Source organism: Oryzias melastigma, linkage group LG4 (assembly GCF_002922805.2).
Source record: "Oryzias melastigma strain HK-1 linkage group LG4, ASM292280v2, whole genome shotgun sequence".
Lineage (NCBI taxonomy): Eukaryota > Metazoa > Chordata > Actinopteri > Beloniformes > Adrianichthyidae > Oryzias > Oryzias melastigma.
The window spans coordinates 28,131,684-28,158,373 of record NC_050515.1 but is presented as its reverse complement, the minus strand read 5'-3'; the positions used below and the strand labels follow the sequence as shown (position 1 = coordinate 28,158,373).

Sequence of the window (26,690 nt, the reverse complement as noted above, 5' to 3'; positions counted from 1 at the left end):
AGCAACTTTTTTCAGCTACAAGCTAGCTGTTTTGGCTAACCTAAGTTTTGGGTTTTTTTTGTTATTTTTAGGTTAATTTGGCATTAAGCTAATTTTAGCTGGATATCAACTTCAGCGTTTGCAGCTATTAGCTTCAGTGTTTTCAGCTTTTAGCGTTTTCAGCTATCAGCTTCAGCGTTTTCAACTATCATTTTCAGCATGTTTCACTATCAGCACTAGCGTTTTCCGCGGCCAAATTCAGCTCACAGCATTCACACTAGCATTATCGTAGGTAATGCTATATATCTAGTTCATAATTATGGTAAAAAGTTACAGTTTAAAGTTTTAAAAATTTGTTTTTTGAGTGTTCGATGAATGTTTATCCCTTTCGAACCGCGACTTAAGGTGTGTTTTGGATTTTGGCCCCCTGTACGATTGAGTTTGATACCCCTGAATTAGGTGAAATTGAATAATTTCCACAGCACACCTGTATCAGACACTTGTGGTCTACAGTGACCCACGTGAACCACAAGGTGGCAGTGATGTTCAGACTGAGTAAAAAAGTAGTTTTGTCTCAAAGTTTCAGTAGATTTTGTTAAATTCCAATTAAAATCCACTTGTTTGAACTGAACAGAAGCAGAGTTCAGTGCTCACTAGACCATAACTGACACACAAAAACACCCACCCACACATGGGTAGCGTGCAGACCTCCAATGAAACACATTCTTATGAACCACAAACAAGCAGGTGAAGCCCCATCTCTCGTCTTCCAATGTTAGCCTGAGGGCTACAGAGTGACAAACAGGCATCGGTGGCAGCAGAATTCTCGATACAACTGACATTTTAATATGTGAATACTAGATGATTTATGGAAGGAGTAGATTTGCATATATCTCAGTCTTCAGCTGCCTGTTAGAACATGTAATTTGTAAAATGCAAACCATGATGTTGTAGATCCGGTTTGTTGATCATTTTCTCAAAGGTGCAGACAATGACTTGAGATGAGAGGAAACTGTGCAGAGCCTGTAAAAACACCCTTCAGCTGAAGATGCTGATCTGTGGGTGCGGATGAGAAGGTCGGCTCTGGTACATCGACCTGCAGCAGGAACAAACTGTTTGTACACACGTCCCCAGAGATGTCCTCTTGACTGAAAACCCTCACCTGTTTGTCGACCTGAGGCCCTCAGCTTTACATTTCATGTTTGACTCAGGTGAGTGCGAGGGGGAGGTCCCTCAGCGAGGCGTGGTGTCAGGTGTAGAGGTAGGAAGTGAAAGGACAGAAATGTTAGAAAATTCCTGATCAGAACACTGAGTCCATACACTCCTCCGCTCTCATGGCGCTGCGCTTCTCCACAAAGTTTGGCCTCCTGCTACTCCTGCTGGTGAGTTCTCCTCTGTTTTCTTCATTGATGAACAATGATAGACAGCCGCAGACAATAATTTAATCTACGCATCTAAACTAACTTTTTAGTTACATCTAAAATCCAGAACTCCTGGATTCAGCTTGAAGAAAAATGTTTTAAAACTTTAAGATTTAAAGTAAAACCAATTTAAAAAAAATTACAGTCATTGATGTGAGGAACAAAAATGTAAACAAGAGATGAAGAGGATCACTTTTACAGAACACATACTTTAGTAGAAATAGAAAGTATTTAGTTAAGAGTGAATCCGTTTTCAAAATCACTCTTTTTTTCTCCTTCTCTGAGCAAAACAAACAAAATATGAAATGAAAAGCTATCCATCTTCAGTCTGAACAAAAATGTCTGACTGTAATTTACAGCGAACAAGAATCTTTTATTGTGTAAAAAATGATCAACATCACCAAACTTAAAACTGGAAACAAGTTCATAAAGACTTTTAAGGTTTTATTCCCCAGTGTTTCCCTTTGGGGATCCTTTGTGAAAGGGGTTTCCGGTTCTGTCTGGGGACGTTGCCATGGTTGTCGCCCTTTCGGGTGGTCGGGGTCTGACTTTACAGCTTGTGGAGTGGACCCCACGGCTGTCCCGGTCTGGGTGGGCACTGTGGTGATGTTCCTGTGGCTGAGCTGGCTCCTGGTATGAACAGATCACCAAAATACTGCTTCTTCACAGCAGAGTCAAACCCAAGGATTTTAAGTTTTTTTAACTTCTATAAGTATTAATTGTCTGTGCGTGTTTATGGAGGGAGGGGTCTGGATTGGGTTTCTCTCTTTTTATTAATTGATTTATTTTCTTGTTTCTGTTTTTATTTGTAAAGCGCTTTGAGCAGCGCAAGCATGAGAACCACTCTTTTATAAATAAAGTTGATTTGATTACTGAGGAAAGTTTATTTTTTATTAATTTTGGGTACAAAATAAAATCTGTGAAAGAAATGTGACGGTATGTGCACAGAGCTGAACCAGTGGGATTTTTGTGTTTCCATGGAAACTGTGAAAAAGTTAATTCTGTTCTGGTTCTATGGATTAAAACATCTGAAATCCATAAAATTATTTTAACATTTGATGTTATTATTAAAACTGAACATTTGTTTTCAACATTTTGATTTAACATTAAGTCAATCATTGAGATTTACTTTTAGACATTTAATTTTTAACTCATTTTTATTGACTGAGCTTTTACATTCAGCACATTTATTTATTAGTTTATTTATTTATTAGTTTATTTCACAGGGACAGTGCACATCAATAGCATCGCTGCAATGAATTAGCCCAAAAGCTATTTTTCATCCGTAGTCCCTGGACAGGTGTTAAAAATTGTCAACCTAAAAATCTCAAAACATCAGTTAAGTTCGCAAGTAACAAATAAAGAAATACATACAAAATACAGGTTAGAAAATCAGTTAAAATACATATAAAATACATATAACAATAATTAAATGCACACAGTAAGAAACATTGAAACGTCATACGTCTGCTTGCACTCCAACTGCTTTCCTCCATCTCCACTGCCTGATAATCCATTTAATTCCCGCCAGCATCAGATTGTTTCCTGCATGAACACGATTAGGTGCGCCTTCAGCCTCATCTGCAGGCAAGCGTCCTTTTTGAATGCGGTTGGCTGTCGATACTCCACAGAGAGCAGGTCCCAGCAGGCCACAGGGAGAAGGAGAAAAGAGGAGCAGCACCTCCAGGATGGGGAGAGTCACCAGAGCACTATGGAGACCAGAATCAGAAACTCTAGAAAGGGCTTTCTGCGAGCTTGTAAGCGAAAAGTGAAGCTGTCACCAACAGTTAGGAGTACAATAACTTCAGAGTAATCGTCGCATACCAGACAGCACTCCAGACACAGGAGTGGTGGGTGGAGGGGAGAAGATAAATAGTTTTTCTGGAACTGGAAGATGTTGTTCCTCTTCTGTCACATACTTTTCTTACCACTGAAGTTCGGTTAAAAATTAAAAGCAAACCAATTTTCCCTCCGGCAGGTTTTGGATTCCTCGGAAAATCATCTTGGTTTGGTGAAAAAAAACCTGTTCTGCTGTTTTGTATAAATACGTGTGAACTTTCATTGAACCAAACAGCAAATGAGAAATAAAGGGAATAAAAACAGTTAAGAGCGTTAAGAGGAGAAAAAAAACAGTCCTTATCATCAATCTGAAAACAGTAGTTATTAAAAAGTTGGAAATCCTCTGAGGGGTAAACAGGTTGCAGTCAGGAGCTGCAGGCACATTTTCAGATCTATTTGAAGATGTGCCTGCACAAAAACATATATAAGAGTCAGAGCAGGACTGGCAGCTTTTCTTCCCTTTTTTCTTATCCCGTTCAGAGCTCGTTTTAGCCGTTTACCAAACATTTTGACTAAAATTAAAAAAGCTTAATGAAATATGTAACCAGGTATATTTATTGATGGAAATTTGATTTGGAAAATACATGTTTATATTGAAAAAAATAAGATTTTCATGTATAATGGTGGAGATATTCACATGTAAAACATATTTACTGGTCGTTAAACTTCCATAAAACCTTTTCCTCAGAACAATAAATAAAGCACAGAAACGCTGCCAATCTTTATGACACTTTAGGCACAAAGATTGATTCAACTAAACTGGAAACAACAAAACCCACCAACCCTTTCAATATTAATACGAAACATAATGAAATATATGAAACAGGAAAAAATTAAATACCTATTGAGGGGAAACTAGATGAATTCTACTTAACCTGGTATCCTTTCTTGGACTTTTTTGGTACAACAAAGATGCAACTACCAAGCTTTGTATGGAACGCTCTGTGTAATATCTTCTTATTGATGATTATTTCTTTTTGTTTTGTTGTTAAAATACATTTTAAAAATATCTTTGCTGATATTTTAATGAAAACCATATTAGAATAGGCCAGAACAGTAATTCTAATGAAAATACATATTTTTTTTAAACCCAAACTAAGAAAACATTTGAGGAAAGTCCTCTGTTCATTTACGGAAGAATTTAAATAAATGAAATAAAAAAAATAGTACGTTTGTTAGAAAATAAGGTGAATTTGGATACAATTCTGGGGATCATCTTGATACATGTTTGCAAATATTTGTTCTCAAATCAGTAATTATTTTACAACATGAATTAATTTGTATTTAGTATTTAATCTAGCATTATATAGGGGTAAAGGGGCACTTTGACAATGTACAAAATCTTTGAATATGAAAATTTTAGCCCTATGCAGCTGCTCAAAAACACAGGATTCATCTGAAATCAAAACTTTTTGATTTGGAGTTTGCAAAAAAATGTTTCAACATTTTAAGGCTGCCTTGGTTGTTTTGAGCTAAGACATGATCCAAGATCTTTATAATTTAAAGAAAATTCAAAGCACTAGAGTTGAGTTCTGGTAATCACTAATAAAGGTTATGATTTTGAAATTTGTGAGAAAAATTCCAAAGGATAAATCTTGACACAATTTTTTTTTTATTTCTGAAGAATGTTATAATTAATATTAATGGGACTAATTAAAATGTACAAACAAGCCTGCTCTTTATGATTTTACAACCTGATATTACGGTTGTTGTCAACCCCGAGGCGACTGTCATTAAAATATTTTATCACTTTCCATGCTGAGTCAGCACTGGTTCTGGCCATGGTTCAGGCTCAAAGAGATGGTACACATATTTTCAAAATAAAGGTATGAACATAAAACTAAACAAACATCAAAAGTTCAAGTACATTTGCTGAAGAAATTAACCAAAAACATAGATGTTTGACCAAAGTTTATTCTTCAGTCTGCACAGACTTAAAGCTGTGAGTGGCGTTGCTCCTGACACGCCCTCATTGGCTAATTGGCATCTGCCCCTGTTACCCTGGTCAGAGCTGCACCTGACACGATCATGAAAAAAGTAAAGTTTTTTTCAAATAACAACCAGTTTTCTTTTTGGTCCCCAGGGATGACAGCAGGTCTATATAAGCTTTAGAAGCATTTGCAAAAGTAAACTTTGGAATTTCCTTGGAAACAAAAGTTTTGTTGTCACTGTGGACCAGATCTCATCAGAATTTTGTTCTAGTCTGGGTTCAGAACTTGAGGCTTAACCCTTTGTGCCAGTCTGGGTCTTGATGAGGGTTCGGGTCTTGGTGCAGATCTGGGTCTCGGTCTGACCTTCCTTACACTTTGAAAAGTTGCTCAGTCGTTCCAGAACTGCCCTTATATTCACTGCAGTGAGTTTCCAACAAGTGTCTCAGTTTTTACCAGGTGTGTGTTGATGGTGACTGTTGTGTTGGAGCAGAGTTTGAGTTTTGCCTCTTTGTGTAAACTTTTTGCATCTTGTGTGTTGTGAATGACAACTGTGTTTTAAAAGTGAAACTCTGTCATGTGTTGACCTATTAACAAATTGTGTTTTTGGTTTAGACCAAAGATGTATGTTTTTGAGAAAAGAGTTTATGCAATTAATTAGTGCTTTAGAAATTGGGAAATCTATAAATTTCCAAAACATTCTACTAAGAAATTTGAGAGGGAAATGTCACTCTTGTGAGCATTTCAAACACCATTCAAATCTACAACTTCTGAATCCAACATTTGCTTTCCAATGATACTCAATGTGTTCGGAGGCAAAAGATTGAGATCCCCAGTAGGAGTTTAAATTTGAAGCTGGTACCCTTCTAAAGTTTATTTTGAAAATCCAGGATTGGTGCCTCTTCCGGAGGTCAAAGGTCAATAAAACTTTGGTTGCGTTTGTAAACCGGACCTGGTGGAGTGTGTGTGAAAAGACCTAGCTTCAGGTTTTTTTTCCAGTTTTTGTTGTTGTTGTTTATGTTAATATTGTGAACTTTAGTTGTACTTTTATTTTTCTTTTAAAACACATTTTAATATTTATTTTATGTATTTATTTTGCTAAAGTGTCGCTGGATAAGCTAAGTGTAATGCTTGTCCTTGGTAAAGAGTTCTTCAAAAACATTGGTTACATGTTAAAATGTCTGCGTTCAAACTATCCTGCTAAGATTCCAGGAGCTACTTCACTCTCACTCAGGGGGCTGTGTTTTGTATGACAGCCGCTTCCGCCGTGTTACTGTCACTGTGAATTTGAAGGCTCACTATCCAGCGTCAACCAGATAGGGGAAAAGAAAAAATATTGACACATTTTTTTTTATTATTATCTCAATGAAAATAAGAAAAACATCATAAAGCTCAGGAGGCCCAGCAGACAGCATTTCTACCCCGCAGCGGCTTTCTGCCGTCATATCAGGTGACCGAGCTCTGCTGCAGCCAGAGAGCCACTGCAGGTCTGACAGGCAGGTGATCTGTCCAGGATGAATCCCACCTTCACCCAACACTAGCCAGATGAGCTCTGGTAATCCCATGGCCCTAGTGGGTTAAGAAAATACATGGAAGTTCAAGACGATAACGCTTGCATTGATTAGTATTCCACCCGCGACTCAAAGTCAACTGTCGAAAAACCATTTCCGCTTTGAACAAAACCAACTTCCGCTTCTGACATTCAGTAGATGTCATTTAGAAGAATGAAGCAGATAAAAAAATGTTTTATGTCTATCGCCTCCGGGTTGACAACGACTGTAATTTCAGGTTGTGATGACGAAATTCTATACATACATCCATATGGCTTGTTACCTACAGCCGGGTGCCTCTCGAAATTTCACAAAGATCGTCTAAACAAAAGGTTATTTCATACCTTGCGACAAAATGGCCGCCAAGCTGTAGGCTCTGTGGCAATCCCATAAAAAATTCTTCTCTGTTGACTCCCCAGTAGGGTTGGGCACTGTTCCAAGTAGCACGCGTTATGATTTACGCGGTTATACCGAAACTCAAAGAACCTGCTGCAAATGGTGCCGCATTTTTCATTGAAGGTCTATTTCTCTTAGGACATGCCAATCACTTCAACTCTGTTACTTTGAAGTTCTAATCCCTTTGTCTTTCCTGTGTTAGTGGGCGGGCTCATATGAAACTGCTGACTGGGCGAACACGAGAGTGCGCCGCGTATAGAGATAGACATTTTTTGCAAAACTGTAATGGAAACCCCTTTTTTTTTTAAATAAATGCACTTCTTGTTATGAAGTGTTTGCTCTGAGCACAGCACGGCGGGCGCCACGAGAGATCCCACAGCATCACAGCTTATTATGCTGAATCGCACAGCTCCTCCGTAAAATCACTAACCAAGATTTCCTCATCGCTTCATCTATAGCCGCACTTTTGCAGCTTGCAGCCTGAATTAGACGCGGAAGTCTCCTTTGAGGATGAGCGCGAGTACTTTGACAAACTTAAATTGACCTTGTCGTGTTTTCAAATGGAAAAACAGTCCATGTGCTTACTTGTTTTAATGGTTATTTAAAAAAAAAAAAAGCTGAACATGCTTCTCACAACCATCTGACACTGTCAATAGACAAGCTGCGCTGCACGCACACTGGGTGTACCACACTGCTATGACGTCATCCATACTCCCTTTTAGTGAATCAAATAAAAAATACCTATTCTCATTCAGCGCCATGTTTTTAATGACTTATCGTGTGAGTTGGTTTGTTATTTATCACAATGATTTAATGAAAGGGCTGCACGGTGGCGCAGTGGTTAGCGCTCTTGCCTCACAGCGAGAAGGCCCCGGTTCGAATCCCGGCTGGGACCTTTCTGTGTGGAGTTTGCATGTTCTCCCCGTGCATGCGTGGGTTTTCACCGGGGACTCCGGCTTCCTCCCACCGTCCAAAAACATGCTTCATAGGTTAATTGGTGACTCTAAATTGCCCCTAGGTGTGAATGTGGGAGTGACTGGGTGTGTGATTGTGGCCCTGCGACAGACTGGCGACCTGTCCAGGGTGTACCCCGCCTTCGCCCATCAGTAGCCGGGATAGGCTCCGGCACCCCGCGACCCCGGAAGGGAAGAAGCGGTCAAGAAGATGGATGGATGGATGGATTTAATGAAAACTGTGTCATTGCGAAACTGTGTTTTTTCCGAAATTCCTAGAATTTTGATAAAGTTTTGCGCAAATGTGAAATGGAAACGCAGCTTTTAATTTATTTTCGTGGAGACAATAATAAAAAAGGTCCCCTATTTTTCCTCCTTTTGGGGATGATGCAGGAACGCCTTCAAACTCAGTCGCAGAGACACAGAAACAGCAGAAGCGGCTGTCATCCAGACACACCCACCGAGGGAGATAAAGATGTACGTAGGATTATACCTTTTGCCCACCTGCAGCGGAATAATCCTGACCAAATCACAACGGACAACCTCTTCTTCTCTCAGCCACTCTCCGGCTTATTCTTATTAACAGTCAGACACACATCTTGCTCCTCATGAGTCAAGTTTTGGCAGAGAGAGAGAAACTAACAGTCTTCTTCTATGAATAGGCTGTGATTACTCACCGCGCCTCCTACTGGTCATTGGATAGGTACAGTCATAAGCATTCATATCTTTATCAACAAAAGCCCTGGTAACATATGTTTGACCGGCGGCGAGCAGCGAATTTTCTGCCCGTTGAAGATTTGAGGGCCACTGGTTTGCAGCTCGGAGGTTGTGGAGCTCTGATTTATTAGGAACAGCCGGCACTTAAAAAAATGACACTCAAAACATCAATGTTTGATGCTGAGCTTTTAACTATGATTTGGGAAGATATAGGCATTATGTTTTATTACTTAAGTACCGAAATTGGCACCGATTAGGAAACCAAAGAACCGCTTTGGCAACAGAACCGCATAAAACCCAATTGGTGCCCAACCCCACTCACCAGCCCTCTTTAATGTCTCAGGTGATAGGTGCTGAAGCAAGGCAGAGAAGAACGAAGGCATTGAAAAGGTCCAAAAGAGACTGGGTCCTCCCCCCATCCAAGCTGTGGGAAAACACAGACTACACCAAGAAGGAGTTCATCGCAAAGGTGGGTTTGCTGTACATTTAGTGCCAGCAGTAGAAAGTCAGATGCAAGCAGGAGCTTTAATGAGAGCTTTTGACGCTCTGGCGGGATTCCCGTGTGCCCTGCGGACGAGACACTTTTTCCCATCTGTCAGAGCTGGCTGTTGTGCAGAGAATTTGGCCCCGGGCAGCAGGTTTGTACAGACTTACAAACGTGGTTTTTAATTGACGTGGAGAGAGCCAAAAAAATATATTCATCAGAGGAAAGCAGCAAACCTGTTTTGTGAATTAACATTTTAAGAACACTATGAGCGTCTAAGGCAGGGAAAACTTTTCACGCTGTGCTGTCACGCCTTAAGTTCTGTGTTATAGTCCAGTTCCTCATATCTGGATGTTTGTAGAGCCATAGCTCACTTATGACACAAACAAACCAAAAATCATCCCTGTTTCTCTGACTCCTCGTATCTTTGCTTCCAGATCCGTTCTGATAAAAGTGAAAAAGCACCCGTGGAGTACTACCTCACAGGTCCAGGAGCTGACGCGCCACCCTACAACCTCTTTGTGGTGGATCATGGAAGCGGATATGTCCGGGTCACAGATATTCTGGACCGTGAGAAGTGCCAAAAATACGAAGTAAGTTTCTATGATGAGTAAAGTCCAAACAGATTCACAGAGGATTGTGTGATATGCGGAGCTCCTGGTTGAGACTGTGTCAGAGTGTGGTTGTGTTCCCAGTCAGCCCCAAACCCATTAAAGAGAGGTAAAATATGAACAGGTTTTGGAGCAGAACTCTGAAGCTATTGTCACAATGTCCTCGGAAACATAAGTTCAAGCAACCACCTTGAATGAAAAGTCTATGTACAAACAGTTTGAGCATACACTTATCTATGAACAAAAAACACAGCCATTGAACGCACGTCGCAAGTTAAACCATTTCTAACTTTGACCACTCAGGTACTCGGATAGGTTCCCTTTAATTCCCAGAAGTTTAAACTGTTTTAAAATTGATCATGGAAGAGAAATTAATAATTATGATTTGTAATGATAACACCAAGTCTTTCATATATCAGAACGGTGCTGCGAAAGAAAAGTCTTGAGAAAGATTTTCCAGATTTACACTGCTTCAACATTTTGCAACTGTAGGTGGCAGACACGCACTAGTAAAAAGCAGAAAAGAAACCGAAGAGGAAGCCCCTCCCTGCTAGAACAGTGTGAACACCATATGCTAACATGCCCGGTGTGAAAGGAAGAGACTTAAAGTTGCTTTAGGAATGGATGGATGAAGAAAGACATCTTCCTTCATCCATCCATTATCTGTGATCTAGATCATGGGCACAGATGATCCAATAAAGAAGCACAGATTTTACTTTCATTTAGTTCTTCCAGGAACTTAATGGTATTACCAAAACAACAGAGATAAGCTAATACTAATCTCTCCAGTGTGGATCTGTAAGAAGGCTTCTTGCTGGCTGAATATGTACCTTACAAGGAAGATATTTATTTCAATTCAATTTATTTATGCATCCCTGGGGGGGGGTTCTGAAAGGGATGAGAGTTACCGATGTCCCTTTTCTAATCCTGACTTGTTCGAGACACTAGTTCAGCACCAACAAAACGGCCCTAAGTCCAACATAATGCATCTTCACTTATGTTTGTTCAGACAAGATGAACATGAGTCGCGTTCATCATAATCAAGCAAACCTTCATCCACCGCTCATCTGCTGTCTCAGCAGAAGAGCTGATTCCAGGAGGAAAAGCTGAGCTGTGAGCAATCTAACCCGTCTGGTGTTTTTTGTGTTTCTGCAGCTGAAAGGCATTGCTAAATACCGCAATCAATCGTTGGCGGAGGATAATATTCCAATAAACATCGTTGTCCTGGACAGGAATGATAACGCTCCCTATCTTGAACCACAAAAGGGAACTGTCAAAGAGGAGAGCAAAAAGGGTAAATCTGGACCAGTTTGCTGCATCAAGCAGAACTTCACAGGTTCTGTTTGATTCTTTGTATCTTATCTCACATAAAGCATTTTTGTCAGGATCTGGTATTCTTGGCAATTTTAACAGAGAGACAGCTGATGGTTTCTTTTTAGTGGTGTATCGATTTATTTTAATGATTCAAGTCATATTTTAATTTCTGGTGCTGATCCAAATCTTAGTCACTGTTGGTTCATTTTGGAGGGTCCAATTCACTGACCTAAAATGGATCCAGAACATCTTTATCCCAAACATCCACCAGTGTGACTGGTACTGAACAGTGCAGGTGAAGTTTCCCAGATTCCTTGTATTTCTTCAAGATAATCAAGTGTAAATTAAATAAACAAGAATAAATGTCATATCCATTCCCATTTTAGATTGATCAAATTCAGCCCACTGTTGTTTTTCCACATCAAAATAATACAGAGGTAACATTATTAGAACATTCTGTATGATCACATGTCTGCTATATTCAGTGTTTCCAGACATTGGACCCTCATGATGGATGATCAGTTTTTGCTGCATCACATCTGTGTTGTCCACTGTGTCCACTTAGTCATTCTTAAGTTACAGTAAAATAGACCTCAAACCAAATGGTGTTGTCTTATATCGATTATAAAGAGTTTTTCTTCATTTTGAAAAGATTTTGTAATGATATAGGTCGAGGTGATTAATAACTTGCCTCAGACAGATTGATCTGGTTTGATTGTTACCCATATTTATTTTCCTCCTCCTTTCCAGGAGAAACATGAGGAGATGAGAAGAGGGAGTTGTATAATTGCAATGCCTTTTAGTTTAAAAGTTTTTGTTCCTAATTGTAAACAAAATATTATCCCAGAAGGAAACTTGAATAGAGACATAATCCAGCTCAGATTAGGCGACTCTTCTTTAAACACTTTTGGATGGATGGGTTTTGTCAAGCACTTTGAGATGTTGCAATATATATTTGAAAAGCTCTGTATCAATAGAGTTAATATGACATCCAATTGTCCCCCACAGTGGAACAAAAAGAGGAGAGGGAAGGTGGGCAGAAAGCATTTAACACCCAAACCCACATAAGTGTGGGTCCTGCTGATCACCAAAGGCTAATCTCAGGATGCTGTGATCCAGGACTCCCACAGATAAAGCTGTAATGACAGCAGCTTTTTCCAGTCCCCCCTGACATGGCTGTACCGCCCCCTGCTGACTAAAGTCAGTCATATCTCCTCAACAGTTCTGATCCTTTCTGAAAGCTAAAAACATTCAGATAGAAACGAGAATGAGGATTTATTGGGGAACTTTCCAGTAACTGTCCTCACAAGTAATTAATTTGTCTTGTTGTTGCAAACCAGCTAGTTAAGAAATGATCAACATTTCTGAGACACGGATCCATGCGCTCATCAACCCAGATGCTAGAATCTCTGTACACTCCTCCATCAGGAATTACTAACAAAACACAGAGTAAGATTCAGCTTTCCAGTCTCTCTGAAAAACAAGTATGAACTTCCTTTTGAAAAGAAAAAAATACAGCAGAATATTCCTTTAAGATGACATCAACATCATCCAACTCCCGTGAGTCCACACTGCTTCTGACATGCTTGAACTTGACAAAGTCAGCAGTCATGAAGAATTTTTGACAGCTTCAACCTATGTCATCATCAACTGAAAACTTATCAGTGGTCTTTGGTTCACAGCTCCTGGCCACATATGATTGTAAAAATTTAGAATTTTTCTTCATTTTTTAGCTCTCACCAAAACAGACCAGGCTAAAGTTTATTGACATCTCACCGACCCAGAGGTCAGGCTCTTTGATGATGTGTGGAGATGACAATGTTCTGCTCTGATCTCTTGAAGGTACTTTGGTTATGAGGATCAAGGGTGAAGATGCTGACCAGGTTGGAACTCCTAACGCAAACCTGACCTACACCATCGTCAGACAGGACCCACCAGGCACCGGACCCATGTTCATGATCAACAAATACACAGGAGACCTGTTTGTGAGGTCCAAACTGGACAGAGAGGTAAAGGCTGCAAGGACGGAGCTGTCAGCACATGTGGCCTTCTCTGTTGAAATGACACGGGGACTCTTTGTGTTCAAATTTCTGTTGCTTTAGTCATTTTACTTGATTTGTTTCAGCTTAATGTTAAAGAGTCAGCTTCTTGGCTATATTTTTTAAAGTCCTGCCTGTGTTCACCAGAGTTCAGGTTGTGGTTTCTTCTTCTCACTTGTGAATCATTTTCTATGTGGATGTCTTCTGCTAGTAATTTATTTTTACTTTTTAGCTTTTATTGTTGATATTTCTTACTTTTTTATTAATTATATGGTATCACAGAACAACAGAGAAGCTGTTTTTTTTTTAGTTTTTTTTTTTAGCATACCTAGGGGTGAAAGTAAGCCGGAGCGCTCCGTATCTGCATAACAAAAGATCTACTTTCACCCCTGAGCATACATGAGTCTAAACATTTTTATAAAACCTCACAGGGAGACTTGAAATATTTCAAAAACAGAAAAAACAGAAAAAAACACACAAAACAGCTGAATTAGACATTAAATCAAAGCTTCAATGGTGTGGATTAAATTGGGGAACAGATCATGTTACAATAACCAACACATTAATACTTTGAGTTTCTGGACAGAGTTTAAACTGCGTTTTTTTTTTGTTTTTTTTTTTGAGGACTGAACCCATTCAAAATCCAAGACCAGAGACTCATCATGGGACATGGTTTTGATTTTACTACAAAAAGTTTTAAAAAGAGTAAAGGACATCCAGTGTAGCCGTTGTGAATCTTTAATGTGTGTACTGTGCATTATGATACAGTGGGAGGTGACAAACTGATGATTCATTTTGAGACAGAGACCAGAAAATCGAAGCAGCAGAAATCTGTACTGACAGCTCATCCTCCCACCTTTGATGTTTCTCTTTTTTCTGACAGAAACTAAGTCTCTACAACCTGGTGATCAAAGTAACTGATATGGAAGGAGCGCCAGGGGGGCAGACCGGGACAGGAACTGTGGAGATTAAGGTGGTGGACATCAATGACAACATCCCTGACCTGGAGAAGTCTGAGGTAAATAGGTTGGCCAGACATTTTCTTGGTTGGAGACAAGTCTGTATCAAAACAAAGCAACCCACTTTCAATGTGTCTTTGACTTATCTGGTATTGTTCAAGTGACAATTTAATTTTGTTCATGTGTATGCAAAAGTGGCAGATTTATAAAAGTGGCAGATTACAATGAAGGTTGCCTTAAAGCTCTAAACAAAAAGCAAAAAACCAACATCAAGCTTTATTGTTACACTTGTCATAATTCAATTAATTCAACATTATATAAATAATATTATTCGTCCTAATAGAATAAAAATAGTCTCCACAAATGACCAACAGAATGGAAGGTTGCTGGGTGAAATCCTTGCACTGATTGGGTAGACAACAGAAGAAAACTGGAAACTTTGAAAGAAACCTCCATTGGAAACAGACCCAATGAGGGAAACCATCTGCTGAAGATTGTTTAGGGTTTCTTGGAAAAAATGTACAGTGGAAGAGACAAACAAACAAAAATCCCTGGAAGATTTGTTATGAGAAAACAAATAAATTGCTAAATGGAATGTGCGATGGTGACAAACTCAAAACTTTTTAAACATCTGCTGTAGGACAGAAAATAAAAGTTAGTCAATGCAGCAACAAGAATACAGAAAAAAAATAGAAATCAGTGTAATACTGAATCTCTCAAGACAAAAGATTTGTAAATAAATGCAAAGCTAAGAGATCTAGAAAAAGAGACAGATGGACACAAAAACATTGTAAAATCAGTTGGTAAACAAGATAAGTTCATGACTGGAATGTCTTAAATGATGAAGGTGAGAATGATGACTAGTCCTTTAAAAACAACACAACCTGGCTTTGTCAAAAGGACATTATTCTTATCATAAAAAGTTTTGGCAGGAATATGGTAGGTACCCGTCTCTGGATAACCTTTTCTCTCGTCCCTAAATTTGAGAAGTAGTGGGAGTGGCCTATATGTCCCAAAAAAGACCCTCAGTCTAAGCCTTTAGCATAAAAATAGATGTCTCGGTCAATATGTCATCTCTTACTATAAAGCCTTAATCACAACTGCCCTTAAGGGTGTCTGTGGGCAAAAAATGGGCAAACTATTAAGGAGGACACAGATGGCCCATAGGAACTGTCAAGGTTGTAGACCTCTCTGTGAACCCAAAGAGAAAGTAATGTTCGTGCACAATTTTTTATATGGACATGCTGCGGGCGACAGGTTGTAGTGAACATTTGACTTTTTAACACCAGAGCACTTTAGCTCCAGTCTTTACATTCATCTACTGCAGCTCTTCAGCTTTGTACACAATTAGTAATTCCAGTGGATTCCAATAACAGAAAAGTAGCTTTGTACTGATATTCAGCACTGTACAGCAGTGAAGTGCTTGCAGAATCAACATAAATCCCCTGATATTCTTGTGGATTAAAGTGTCTTTGTGCCATTGTGCAACACTTTGTTAGTAATGTGTTGCATATGGTTGGAAAGCTGACACGAAAAGTTGCTTTTCTCTGCTTCAGAATCAGTTGATACACATTAATTGCGTGAACGGTTATGGAGTCACAACTTGTCATAGAGTGTGTGTTATTTAGGTTTCACCGCCAACATCGCCGGTGTTAAAAGGTTAAACAACGGACAAGAATAAATAAGGTTGAGATGCATTCCATACGGATTTTTTTATCTTTTCAACCTCCCAAAACTACACACTGAGCAAGAAGCCTGTTGGTGCTACTCAAGTGACAAGTGCTCTCCTTGCTCACAGCCTGACTGTTAGAATTTAGGAAATTAGACAAACAGATCATTGTGTGGGCATCCTACATTCATCCAGTGGTCACTTGTTTATCTATCACATATGCACAATACTCTTAGGGCATTTGTGCATGGTGAGTAAGAGACCAGAACTCGAACCTTACTAAAGATCAGAGTTTGGTGTAAAGGCACCAAATGACAGCGTCACCCTCATGATATAGGTGCATGTAACTCACATTATCCTTACAAATATTTCCCGATAAACTTATCACATGCATGCGTCGCAACTCTTTTCATGACAACCCTTACAGTGCCTCAACAAAACTGCAAGACACACCTGTGCATCCTTTAAGATGCAGCCACTCCTATCTACAACCTTCCACAGGCCCAGACAACCCAAAAACCCGTAGCACCAGTACTGATGATGTTCGTTCCCTAAAAGCTGATGGCTGAAGGATATCAGCAGACAAGTCTGTATCTCCACTGTATAATCCAGTGGAGGTAAACCCAAGAATATTTCAAGGATTTAATGAAAGATCCAAAACACACAAACTAAACACAACACATGCTATGACACTGAACACAGAAAAGAAACACGTTTAAATAATTAGTAGAAAAAAGAAAATTACAGGCAACTGTGACCATCTCCAAGAGAGTTCAGGAGCACAGGGGCAGCAGGAGAGGCACAGTGAGCCTGCATTAACAAAACAAGAAAAACATAGAAACAAAGACACAAGGGGCAAACTATAACAGAAATCTCTACAGCCCAATTCCAGTTATGGAATTTCTAAAAACACAGCAATCCTGCAGACTCAGAACAGGTGTTCTATTTGAAACTAAAAGGTCCTTCAGGTAAGCTGTGCCGTTTCCATTAAATACTTTTTTTAAATGTCTTACTGAGTAACTGCAGTAGAGAGCTGATATTAGGACTTTAAATTATCTTTTGTTTACAACATTTTTTAATACCCTTTTTTTCAGTATACAGGCTCTGTGGAGGAAAACGTTGATAACGTGGTTGTGATGAGGATCAAATCTCTGGACAAGGATGAGGAATTCACAGACAACTGGTTGACTGTCTTTAAAATAGTCAAAGGAAATGAAGACAATCTCTTCTCCATTGAGACAGACAAAAAAACCAACGAGGGCATCCTGAAGTTGATCAAGGTAAACATGCTAAGTGGTGATGTGAACTAGGTTTCTCTGGCTTGCTCGTTCTAATTTATTAATCCAACTTTTTTTGCTGCTGTTTTCATCTGGACCAAAAAGCCAGTGGACTTTGAAACGGTGCAGAGCCTGGATCTTGGCATACAAATTGAGAATGTGGCTCCTTTTGTCAATGGCACCGCTTTGGAACTGGATTTAAGCTTGGAAGGGGGGCAACCAGTGGCCACAGGAGCTGGAACTGGTGTAGGGGTAGGTGCTGGACTAGGGGGAGGACTTGGGCCTGGAGGAGGGGTCAAGCCTGGCACTGGGCCTGGTGCTGGACCTGGAACTGGTGCTGGGGCTGGAGCTGGTGCTGGTGCTGGACCTGGTGCTGGGACTGGGGCCGGTGCTGGACCAGGTGCTGGATCTGGTGCTGGGGGTGGTGCTGGACCTGGCACTGGGGCTGCTGCTGGACCTGGCACTGGGCCTGGTGGAGGTGCTGGGTCAAAACCTGTAAAACCAGCACAGTCAGGGTCAGGACCCGGTCAGAAGCCAGGTAACTCCAAAAGCTATCCCATCAAGATATTAGTGAAGAACGTTCCAGAAGGTCCAGCATTTGCACCCTCCACCAAAGAGATTCCTCTGTCAGAAGACCCAAGCAAGATACCGAAAGATGGTATCATTGCTGTTTTTCCAGCAGTTGATCCAGACACAGGAAAGATAGCTGAAGATGTCAGGTACGTCAGAAAGCGTCAGTGAATGTACAATCTTTACACTTTGTATCTATGAAATCAACTGCAGGCCAACAAGAGTTTATTCTAACTTATTTCATCTTTATTCAATTAATTTTCTATCTAACTCTAGCTATGCAAAAGCGTATGATCCAGACAACTGGTTTTCAATTGATGAAGAAACTGCTGAGATCAAACTCAACAAGAAACCTGACAGAGAGTCTCCTTACGTGAAGAATGGGACCTATATCTGCAAACTTCTTGCAATAAGCAAAGGTAAAAACCAAGATCAAATAGATAGACAGACAGACAGACAGATAGATAGAGGGATAGATAATGTATGTACAGTAGATAGGTAGTTTGTGTAGATAGATTGTGTAGATAGATACAGTAGATTGTATAATCAAGGCTGTCCAATCCAGGACCTCAGGATCTTCCACCCAGCCTGTTTTGCAGTTTTCTCTGCACTACTTTCTGCTACTTAATTGACTCAGGGGTCTCCTGATTTTGATTAATTGAACAGACCTGATCTAAATAATCAGCAGCGAGAAATGCAAGGACAGTTGAAAAACAGGCAGGGAGGTACATCTGGGAGACTAGGATTGGGCAATCCTGGTTGTAGATAGATTCTGTAGAGCAGGGATGTCCAAGTCCAGGCCTCAAGGGTCGATGTTCAACATGTTTTACAACCAACCAGCCATTGAAGCTCCTTATTAGCTAAACACACCTGATCCAGGTCATCAATAGCAGATAAGGCATGCTTTTTTGAAAACCAGCTGGAGACCGGCCTTCGAGGTCTGGATTTGGACAACCCTGCTATAGATTGATTGATTGTGTAGATAGCTGCAGTAGATAGATCAATCATGCCAAAAGATAGATCATGTAGATAGATTCTGTAGATAGATATTGTAGATACATAGATGGATAGATTGTGTAGATCGGGGATGTCAAACTCAAATTGCACAAGGGGCCAAAATCCTAAACATACCTTAGGTCGCTGGTCAAACAGATAAACATATATTGAACACACTAAAGTTAAATTGTTAAAACTTTTAAAATGTAACTTTTTACCTTTACTATGAATTAAAAACAGGCAGGAATATTATTCCAGAATACATCAACTTAACTTTCAATATTTTACTCTCCATAAAAAGATACTTTATCAAAATTATACAAGTTAGAAGTAAACGCAAAATAACATTGGGCCGTTAATAACAATAGTAAAAAATGATCTGGAGGGCCAGATGTAATAACCTGGAGGGCCGTATCCAGCCCCTGGGCTTTGACTTTGGCACGCGGTGTAGATAGATACCAGTAGATACATCAATCATGTAGATACATAGAGTAGATAGCTAGATCATGTAGATATTCATACAGATGGATAGCTGAGGTGTCATTAGTGTGAGAATTGTGAGTGCATGGGTGAAATAGGACTGTAAAGTTCTTCAGGCCTTCAAAGAAGGTAGTAAAGTGCTATGAGTATACATTATTGATAGATGATGATCCGAGTTCTCACAGTTATCCAGTTCTTTCCATCTGCTTGACTCATCGACCCAGTTTCTCCAGATTCTCTCTGCCCACTCCTCTGTCAGGAATTATTTATGAAGTTCTGAATGACACTCATCTTTCCAGTCAGTCCAGAAACTCTAGCAAAGTTACAAATCAAACAAACCCTTGGTGATGTACAGCCATCAAGTGATCCTTGACCATTCATCCATGTATCAATTTATCTGTTCGTTGGTCTAGTTTCTGTCTGCTACTTAAGGAAAAATCCCTAAATCCAGTTCTGAGTCCTTGCTGACACTTTTTACTCACAGACTGGACGTTTCTTTAAAAATATCAATTTAACTATCCATTGAGTCTGATTCTCCTTGAATGACCCACATCTTGGTTCAGATCAAGGTTAGATATGACACACTTTTTTAAAGAAAATTCATGTCAATCACTTGTGTTTGTAAAAACTGAGGATGAAAATGCAGGAGGTGAGAGCACGACTCAATATCAGAAGTTGAGAACTTTATATTCATCTGAGCCCTCTCTTTACCACCACGGGTTGTTAGCATACGCCCAAACCTGCCTGCCAGCATTCGTACGCACAACTCAAAGAATTCTACTTTTCTACCTGAGGCAAAAGTTCATTGTCAGACTTCAAAGCCCCTCTTAAAAGACACCTGGAGGACAATGGTTGTGAACTTTTCCCAAACCTCAAAACAGGTGTTCTAGTTTGTTCCACCGTGTTCAGTCGTTATCTTCAGCAACTTTATTTTTTTTTCTGGAGCCTGCCTATGTCTTTCCTCAGCCAAAGTTCTGCAAAACAGTTTGCGCAACCTGACTGCCCCTGAAGCCACAAAGATAATTGCAGTCACACCCACTGCCTGTTTGAACAGAGCGCCATAAATAATTGGGGAATATTTCATTGTATATTGTGACAGTGCTGACAAAAAAAGAGAGAATTTGCATACATGGCATTTGTTTACTTAATTAAAATCTAATGTGCTTCCTGGAAAGTTGTGATAGAATTTGGCATTTAACTTCATGCTGTTAAACATATCAAGAACCTTCACTAACATTTGTTTCTTTCACAGACATGCCCCCCAAAACAGCCACAGGAACCATTGCTGTCCAAGTGGCCGACTCTAACGACCACTGTCCCACTCTCAGCAGCACTGCCAGCGGTCTGTGCTCTGACAAAAAGACTGTGTTCATCACCGCTTTCGATGAAGACGCCCATCCCAACGCAGATCCCTTCTCCTTCACCATCATTCCTGGAGGAACGAAGGGCAGCTGGGATTTGGAAGTTATCAACGGTATGAAGTTTTCTTTCAGGTCAACATTAACTAACTTTACAGATTTGATATATCTGCTGGGAGTCCAGCGGTTTGAATCTCATTGCTATAGTTTGTTTGGGTTCTGCTCAGAAAGTTTTTGTAGTATGAATTGTGTCCACATCAAACCCACAATCACATGTGATTCAAGCGTCTGCCAGGCTGTTGTTTGTGTGCTTGTACTTAAGGACATGCACAACACGCCAAGGGCAGGAGACAGAAAACTAACAGAAACAAAAGCAGCAGGAGGCACAGCAGACCAAATTATGCTGAAAATAACCATGAAAAGTACGCTGAAAAAAAGAGTTAAAATAGAAAACGGGAAAAGATCATCTGATCACTAACAGAAACCTGAACATATGAATTCTCAGAAAAATAGATTTTCAAAATAAAAGGCTTTAGAATGGAATAAACTTAAGTTTATGAATTCACTTGAAAACATTTTAGCAAGGCTTACATTTGGGACAGTTTACCTCAACGCACTGGCACTAACTTTTGGTAACTGTGGTGCAGAGGTAGAGCGTTCGACCTCTGATCGGTCCTTGCTTGGTCAGAGTGTCCTTGGCCAAGACACCGACCTTTACATTCTTCCTGGTGGTGAAAGGTTGGCGCCAGTGTTTGGCAATGTGGAACACATTAGTGTGTGAATGGGTGAATGGGGGAGTGACTGTAAACGCTTTGGGCCTTATATGAAGGTAGTAAAGTGCTGCATAAGTATACGCCACTTACCATTCATAATTTGTCTTGGGATCATCATCTGAAGAATTTAAAACATTGCTGTTCATCTTGTCGTTGCATATGTAAAATGTATTGATAATATTTGTGCACACGTTTTTAGTAATGGCTACATATTTCTAAGTCAAAGTTTGAGGTACCTAGATGTTTCTGGTTCCAGGTCTGGTTTACTGCAGACTGTTTTCAGTCTTGTTTTTAAACTTTTGGGGGTGAACTCTGACACAACTGCATCATGAAAGGGTGGAAGCTTGTGCTTTTTCATGAGCAGCTCCACAACAGAGGATGTGACCGCAACAGAACAGCAGCTCTGGGACTATCCAGGTGATGAATATCTGTCATCTTTCCAGGAACCACTGCTGCTCTCCACTCCCAGAAAGATCTGTGGCCTGGAGTGTATGAGCTGCAAGTGGAGGTGAAAGACAATCAGGGTTTGTCCTGCCCATCCGCCCAGGTTTTCAGCGTGGATGTCTGCATTTGTGAGGGAACAGAGGAATGTAACTTGAGGGCGGCGGCGCACCAGAGATCCACGTCTGTTGAGATGACAGCAGGAGCCATTTGTCTGCTGCTGATGGCGCCGTGCTTGATGCTTTGTGAGTGCCAGAAAACTCTCACCTCTTTGACCAGCACAATTTGAACAACCTGTTTTCACTTAATACAGATGCACATCACTCAGGTCTGATCAGTTTCTACCAAGTCTTCAGTCAGTACCTCTAAGGTTTATGGGGATGACACTTACACATCTCTTTTTATTGGAACATTCAAAACGTTCTTCTTCTCCCACAGTCATTCCTCTTCTCCTGATCTCCTGTCAGTGTGGAGGAGCAGATAAAGTTTTCTCTGAGCTGTTTATTGATCTGGATACAGGAAGAGCAGACCACCTGATTTCATATAACACTGAAGGCCAGGGTGAGGACAAGGTGGGTGGATCTTCTCCTCATTTAACTTTAATTCTTTAACTTGGGTTTATCGTTTAGGAGAAAAGTGAGAAATATTTCTGTTTTTTTTTTCAATTAAGCAGGAAATGCTTTGCCAAGTATGATCAGAGATGGACTTCATCTGAATGAGCAGGAATTGTAAAAAGTTTGACAATAACTGTTGGGTAAATGTGGTGCAGTGAAGAACAATAAATAATTGTCAGAGAAATGGAGGGTTTTCTGATCGGTTTTTACCAACCTGAGTCAGGGCTTATTTTCAAACAACAGTTGAACAGAAAATAAAATTCGCCTAAAGTTAGTTAAAGTGCTTTGTCAAAGTTTAATCAGGAATGATTCAAATATTTTTCTTACATTTTTTTGAGAATGCTCTAATTAACTCAGGGGTCTGCACCCTGAGGCTCCGGAGCCACATGTAGATCTTTTACCCCTTCATTGTAGCTCTTTGGATAAAGAAATATACAAAGGTTTTCATTTTAAAAAGTAACTGTAAAGTAAATAATAGGTAGTAAAGTAAAATAAGCCAAATTAAACTCATTTACAGATAGTTCATGTATCACTCTTTGAGCTTCCTCACTATAGTAGGCATCATTCTCTAATAACCGTCCAGTGGTGTGGCTTCATAGTTTACCACTATAACACTTTGATAGATTTTGGGTACATGTACCACAGAAAATCAATTTGAGGTCAGTCAGCACCAGCATTCCAACTTAAGCAGAACCAGATTATTATAACGGTGGATTTTTTTTATATTCCATTGTTAAAAAAATCACCTAATTAGCTTTGGTTTAGTTTAATTCTGAATTTCTGAGATGTACCACAAACTGCAAAATAAATTCTAATCACTGCTGACATCTCAGTACTTATTTGATGTGCTGAGATGGTCGGATGTGGTCTTTTATTTTGAAAGGGAACCTCTGTCAAAAGTGTAAATATATTTATATTTAGAAAAAAAAGGTTCAGTTTCTTGCAGAACAAAACCCAAAAAGAGCCATTCAGTCCCACTTTGTTGTTCACAAAAAACATAAATAAACTGTGTTTTTGTGGCCATTCAGCCAATAATTTATGTAATTTTGTCTTTAAACATGTGCATTAATTGAATTACATAATGGTTATAATTTTCTGAACAATTTCAATTTGTTTGACTTTTAACAGCAAGTTCCTTTCAAAATAAAATACACCCTGTATCAAATTTCAAGTAAGATCCATCTACTGCCACAGATTTAATTGAAGTCACATTGTCTATAAATATGACTTTGGTGCATCTTCATTCTTTTTTCTCCTTTTATTATCAAAAAAAAACCCGACAGTACTTGTGCAGAATCCATTTTTTTAAATCCATGTTAATCATTTATCTGATATGTTAAAAATCTAAAAAAAAGGATTACTAAAATTAAGTAAAACAAAATAATCAAAAAAAGAACCCCATTATTTTTTTAAATTATCAAATGATCAAAGAGCCACAATGGAGGAGTCAAAGAGCCACATGTAGCTCCGGAGCCTCAGGCTAAAGACACCTGGTTTAACTTAATCACAAAACCACAGTATCAAACTCAAGTCCTGGAGGTCCGGGGTTCTGCATGTCTTCTAACTTTTGTGCTGTCCTCAAGCCTCAATGTTCAACGCTGTTTGAAAGAACAACTTTTTCGGGTTTCATATTCCTAAGGTTGTTTGGAAATTGGACATTTGAAAGTTTTTTGTGTACGAGCAGCTCACAGCTCAAGGCCCACAAATGGCTTCCAACTCTTTTGTTCTTCCTCTAAAAATGCATCAAGTAATGCCATAAGTTCTTCTCTGAATGAGAGAATCTTCTTTAGATTATGAGATTTGATATATGTAAGGAAAACTGCCAGACGAGGTGTTTGTTATCAGAAATTAAAGATGTTGGACAAAGTTGTGCATCTGTAATATTTTCCTTCTGTTTTTGCTTTCAGACGCCTCCCCAGAGTCCTCTACTTTGGCAGAATACTAACGGAGGGCTTAAAGCAGCCAATGTCAAGACCTTCTCCACAGCAGTCAGAGAGACTCACCACATGGCAGGCTACACAGAATCCATGCAGCAGTCACATTACACCCACCCAGAACTCCTGCACAGAGAAGCATCTCACAAGTATTTTGGGGCCAGTCATGACTTCAACATTGACACCAGGTTTGATAGCCGCATGCAGAGCACAGATGGTCTGGCTGAGGACATGACTTTATTTGCAGTTTTTTTGAAGGACTACTACTCAGAGGTGACTTGCTGTTTTTGAGGTTTTCACCATGAGATTTTCAACATCAGTGTGTTTACATTAATGCTGGTTCTGTTTCTTTGCCTCCAACAGAAATGTGTGCCTCATTTGGAAGATAAATACCCCGCTAAAGTGTGGAACTACGAGGGCCAGGGGTCGACCACTGGCTCTTTGAGCTGCTGTAGTTGTCAGGACATGGACCTGGAATTCCTCACTGACCTTGGAACAAAGTTCAAGACTCTAGCTGAGATTTGCTCCCCTCCTTCATCAACAGTCAGGTCCTCTGTGAAACAGACAGCAATGACTGCTCTCAGAAGCACGTCTGATGTGGTTAAACCAGTTATTAAGTCTGTTATTGAAACAAAGCCTTATATTGAAACAAAGCCTTATATTGAAACAAAGCAGTCCAATGTAACCACAGAGAAAGCTACAAATGTCTTTTCTTCATCTTCAAGCAAAGTTAGCAGCTCCTATTCCTCCATGACTCTCCCTCAGTCTACAATCACAAACATTGACCATTCCTCTGACATGGGGTATTCTACTTTGGTGCATTATCCCACTCAGACAGTCGCCCTGCCGGAACCAGTTTGCTACAACACTGTTGTGCAACCTGTACAGTACATGATGGCACCGAATTTACAGAACACGGTCTTGCTTGAGGACTGGTCTCGTGCAAGCAATCTTTCCGGCATGGTTATGGTCAATGGTTCCCAGGGTCTATCTGGACCTTTTGTCAGTGGAGCTCCAGGCTCTCTTACAGGGTTGGTTAACTCAAACACTGGGTTTCTTACCTCAAACTCAGGGTTGGTTACCTCAAACACGGGGTTTCTTACCTCAGACACAGGGTTAGTTACCTCAAACACGGGATTTCTTACCTCAGACACAGGGTTAGTTAACTCAAACACAGGGTTTCTTACCTCAGACACAGGGTTAGTTAACTCAAACACAGGGTTTCTTACCTCAAACTCAGGGTTGGTTACCTCAAACACAGAGGGCTGTGTGAACTTTCAAAGTTCTGCCAGTTCTGTAAGTCCAGTTGGAGCCACGGTACTGCTGCCTGGTTCCCCAGTGTCTGGAGAACTTGTGTCCCCAGGATCTGTCTCTATGGACAGCTGGAGAATAATGCCACCAAATTCCGGTGACAGCTACATGTTACTCTCTAATGGTTCACTTGGGGTAGAAGAAGACTGAGAACATTTGCTGATAGTTTCAAACTAAATTCATTGAGACAAGGTTGTAAGGATTCTCTCAAATTTGAGCTCTAATAATGTCAACACAACTGATTCTGAAAAAGTCACTCCTCAACACACCTAGATGTTATGACAGAAGATAAAACCGTAAAGATCTCCAGTTTTGTTGCCAGTGTATACATGCAAGTGTTCTTAAGTTAACTAAATCTGGAAGCTATGGGGAAATGTTCTCTTTTGGAACCAGCCTTCAAGTTCATTTGACGAACTGGAACATGTGATACTTCGGATTTGCCACAACTTTGGGAAAGTGGGAGTTTGTGTATAAATTCTGCATCATAGCTGTACTTTTTCATACTACTAAAATGTTTACATCTCTGCACGAAACAGCAGTTTAAGTAAATGTTATATGTAATTTACCTGGTGACCTTAGACCATCTTGCCTGTTCTGACTCTTCCTTTTATTCAAGGATGCAGACGTGTTTATGGACTTTTGAAGTTCTCCTTTGGACTTTGGATGGTTGTTTCTCAGTCCTTGAACACAACTGTCATCTGAACATTACAGATGTTGATTTGTTGTGTTGCTCATGGTTCAATGTTGAACCCACGCCCACAAAACAAATAGTAAAAACAAATAGAGCTGACAGAGACCGCTTCAGCAGATTCAGAAAGTCTGGATCTTTGGAATAAACTGTCAGACGGGGGCGTTTGAAATGAGTTTGGATGACAATTCTGGATTGGGAATAACTTGTTTTTTGGTGGGATGGTGCTTGTTCTTCTTCAGTTCTGCATTCTTCAGCAGTTACACAATTCAGTACTTTTGGATGCAACCTTTTCTCCACCTACAAGCTTTGAATGGAGTTACATCATGGTAAACTGTGAATCTGTCAGTGTCATTGTTAATCGCCTTGATATAATAAAACCTAATAAA

At 39.9% G+C, this 26,690-nt stretch overlaps 1 protein-coding gene across 1 annotated transcript; it reads left to right on the top strand.

The window, feature by feature from the left end:
• The first annotated feature begins 387 nt into the window (after nt 1–387).
• LOC112136784 (desmoglein-2) lies at nt 388–26,690 on the top strand. Its single transcript, XM_024258681.2, has 14 exons — nt 388–1,361; nt 9,127–9,252; nt 9,705–9,860; nt 11,034–11,172; nt 13,035–13,201; nt 14,115–14,249; nt 16,954–17,139; nt 17,242–17,855; nt 17,983–18,125; nt 20,435–20,656; nt 21,757–21,999; nt 22,193–22,326; nt 24,276–24,575; nt 24,666–26,690. The coding sequence occupies exons 1-14, from the start codon at nt 1,314–1,316 to the stop codon at nt 25,761–25,763; spliced, it is 3,711 nt and encodes a 1,236-aa protein (XP_024114449.1). The 5' UTR covers nt 388–1,313; the 3' UTR covers nt 25,764–26,690.

Excerpts from the sequence above, each read along its gene's own strand:
- LOC112136784 (XM_024258681.2), top strand. The coding sequence starts at position 1,314 with ATGGCGCTGCGCTTCTCCACAAAGTTTGGCCTCCTGCTACTCCTGCTG. Across the intron at positions 9,253-9,704 it reads AGAAGGAGTTCATCGCAAAG|ATCCGTTCTGATAAAAGTGA; the intron begins GTGGGTTTGCTG and ends CTTTGCTTCCAG. Across the intron at positions 11,173-13,034 it reads CAAAGAGGAGAGCAAAAAGG|GTACTTTGGTTATGAGGATC; the intron begins GTAAATCTGGAC and ends GATCTCTTGAAG.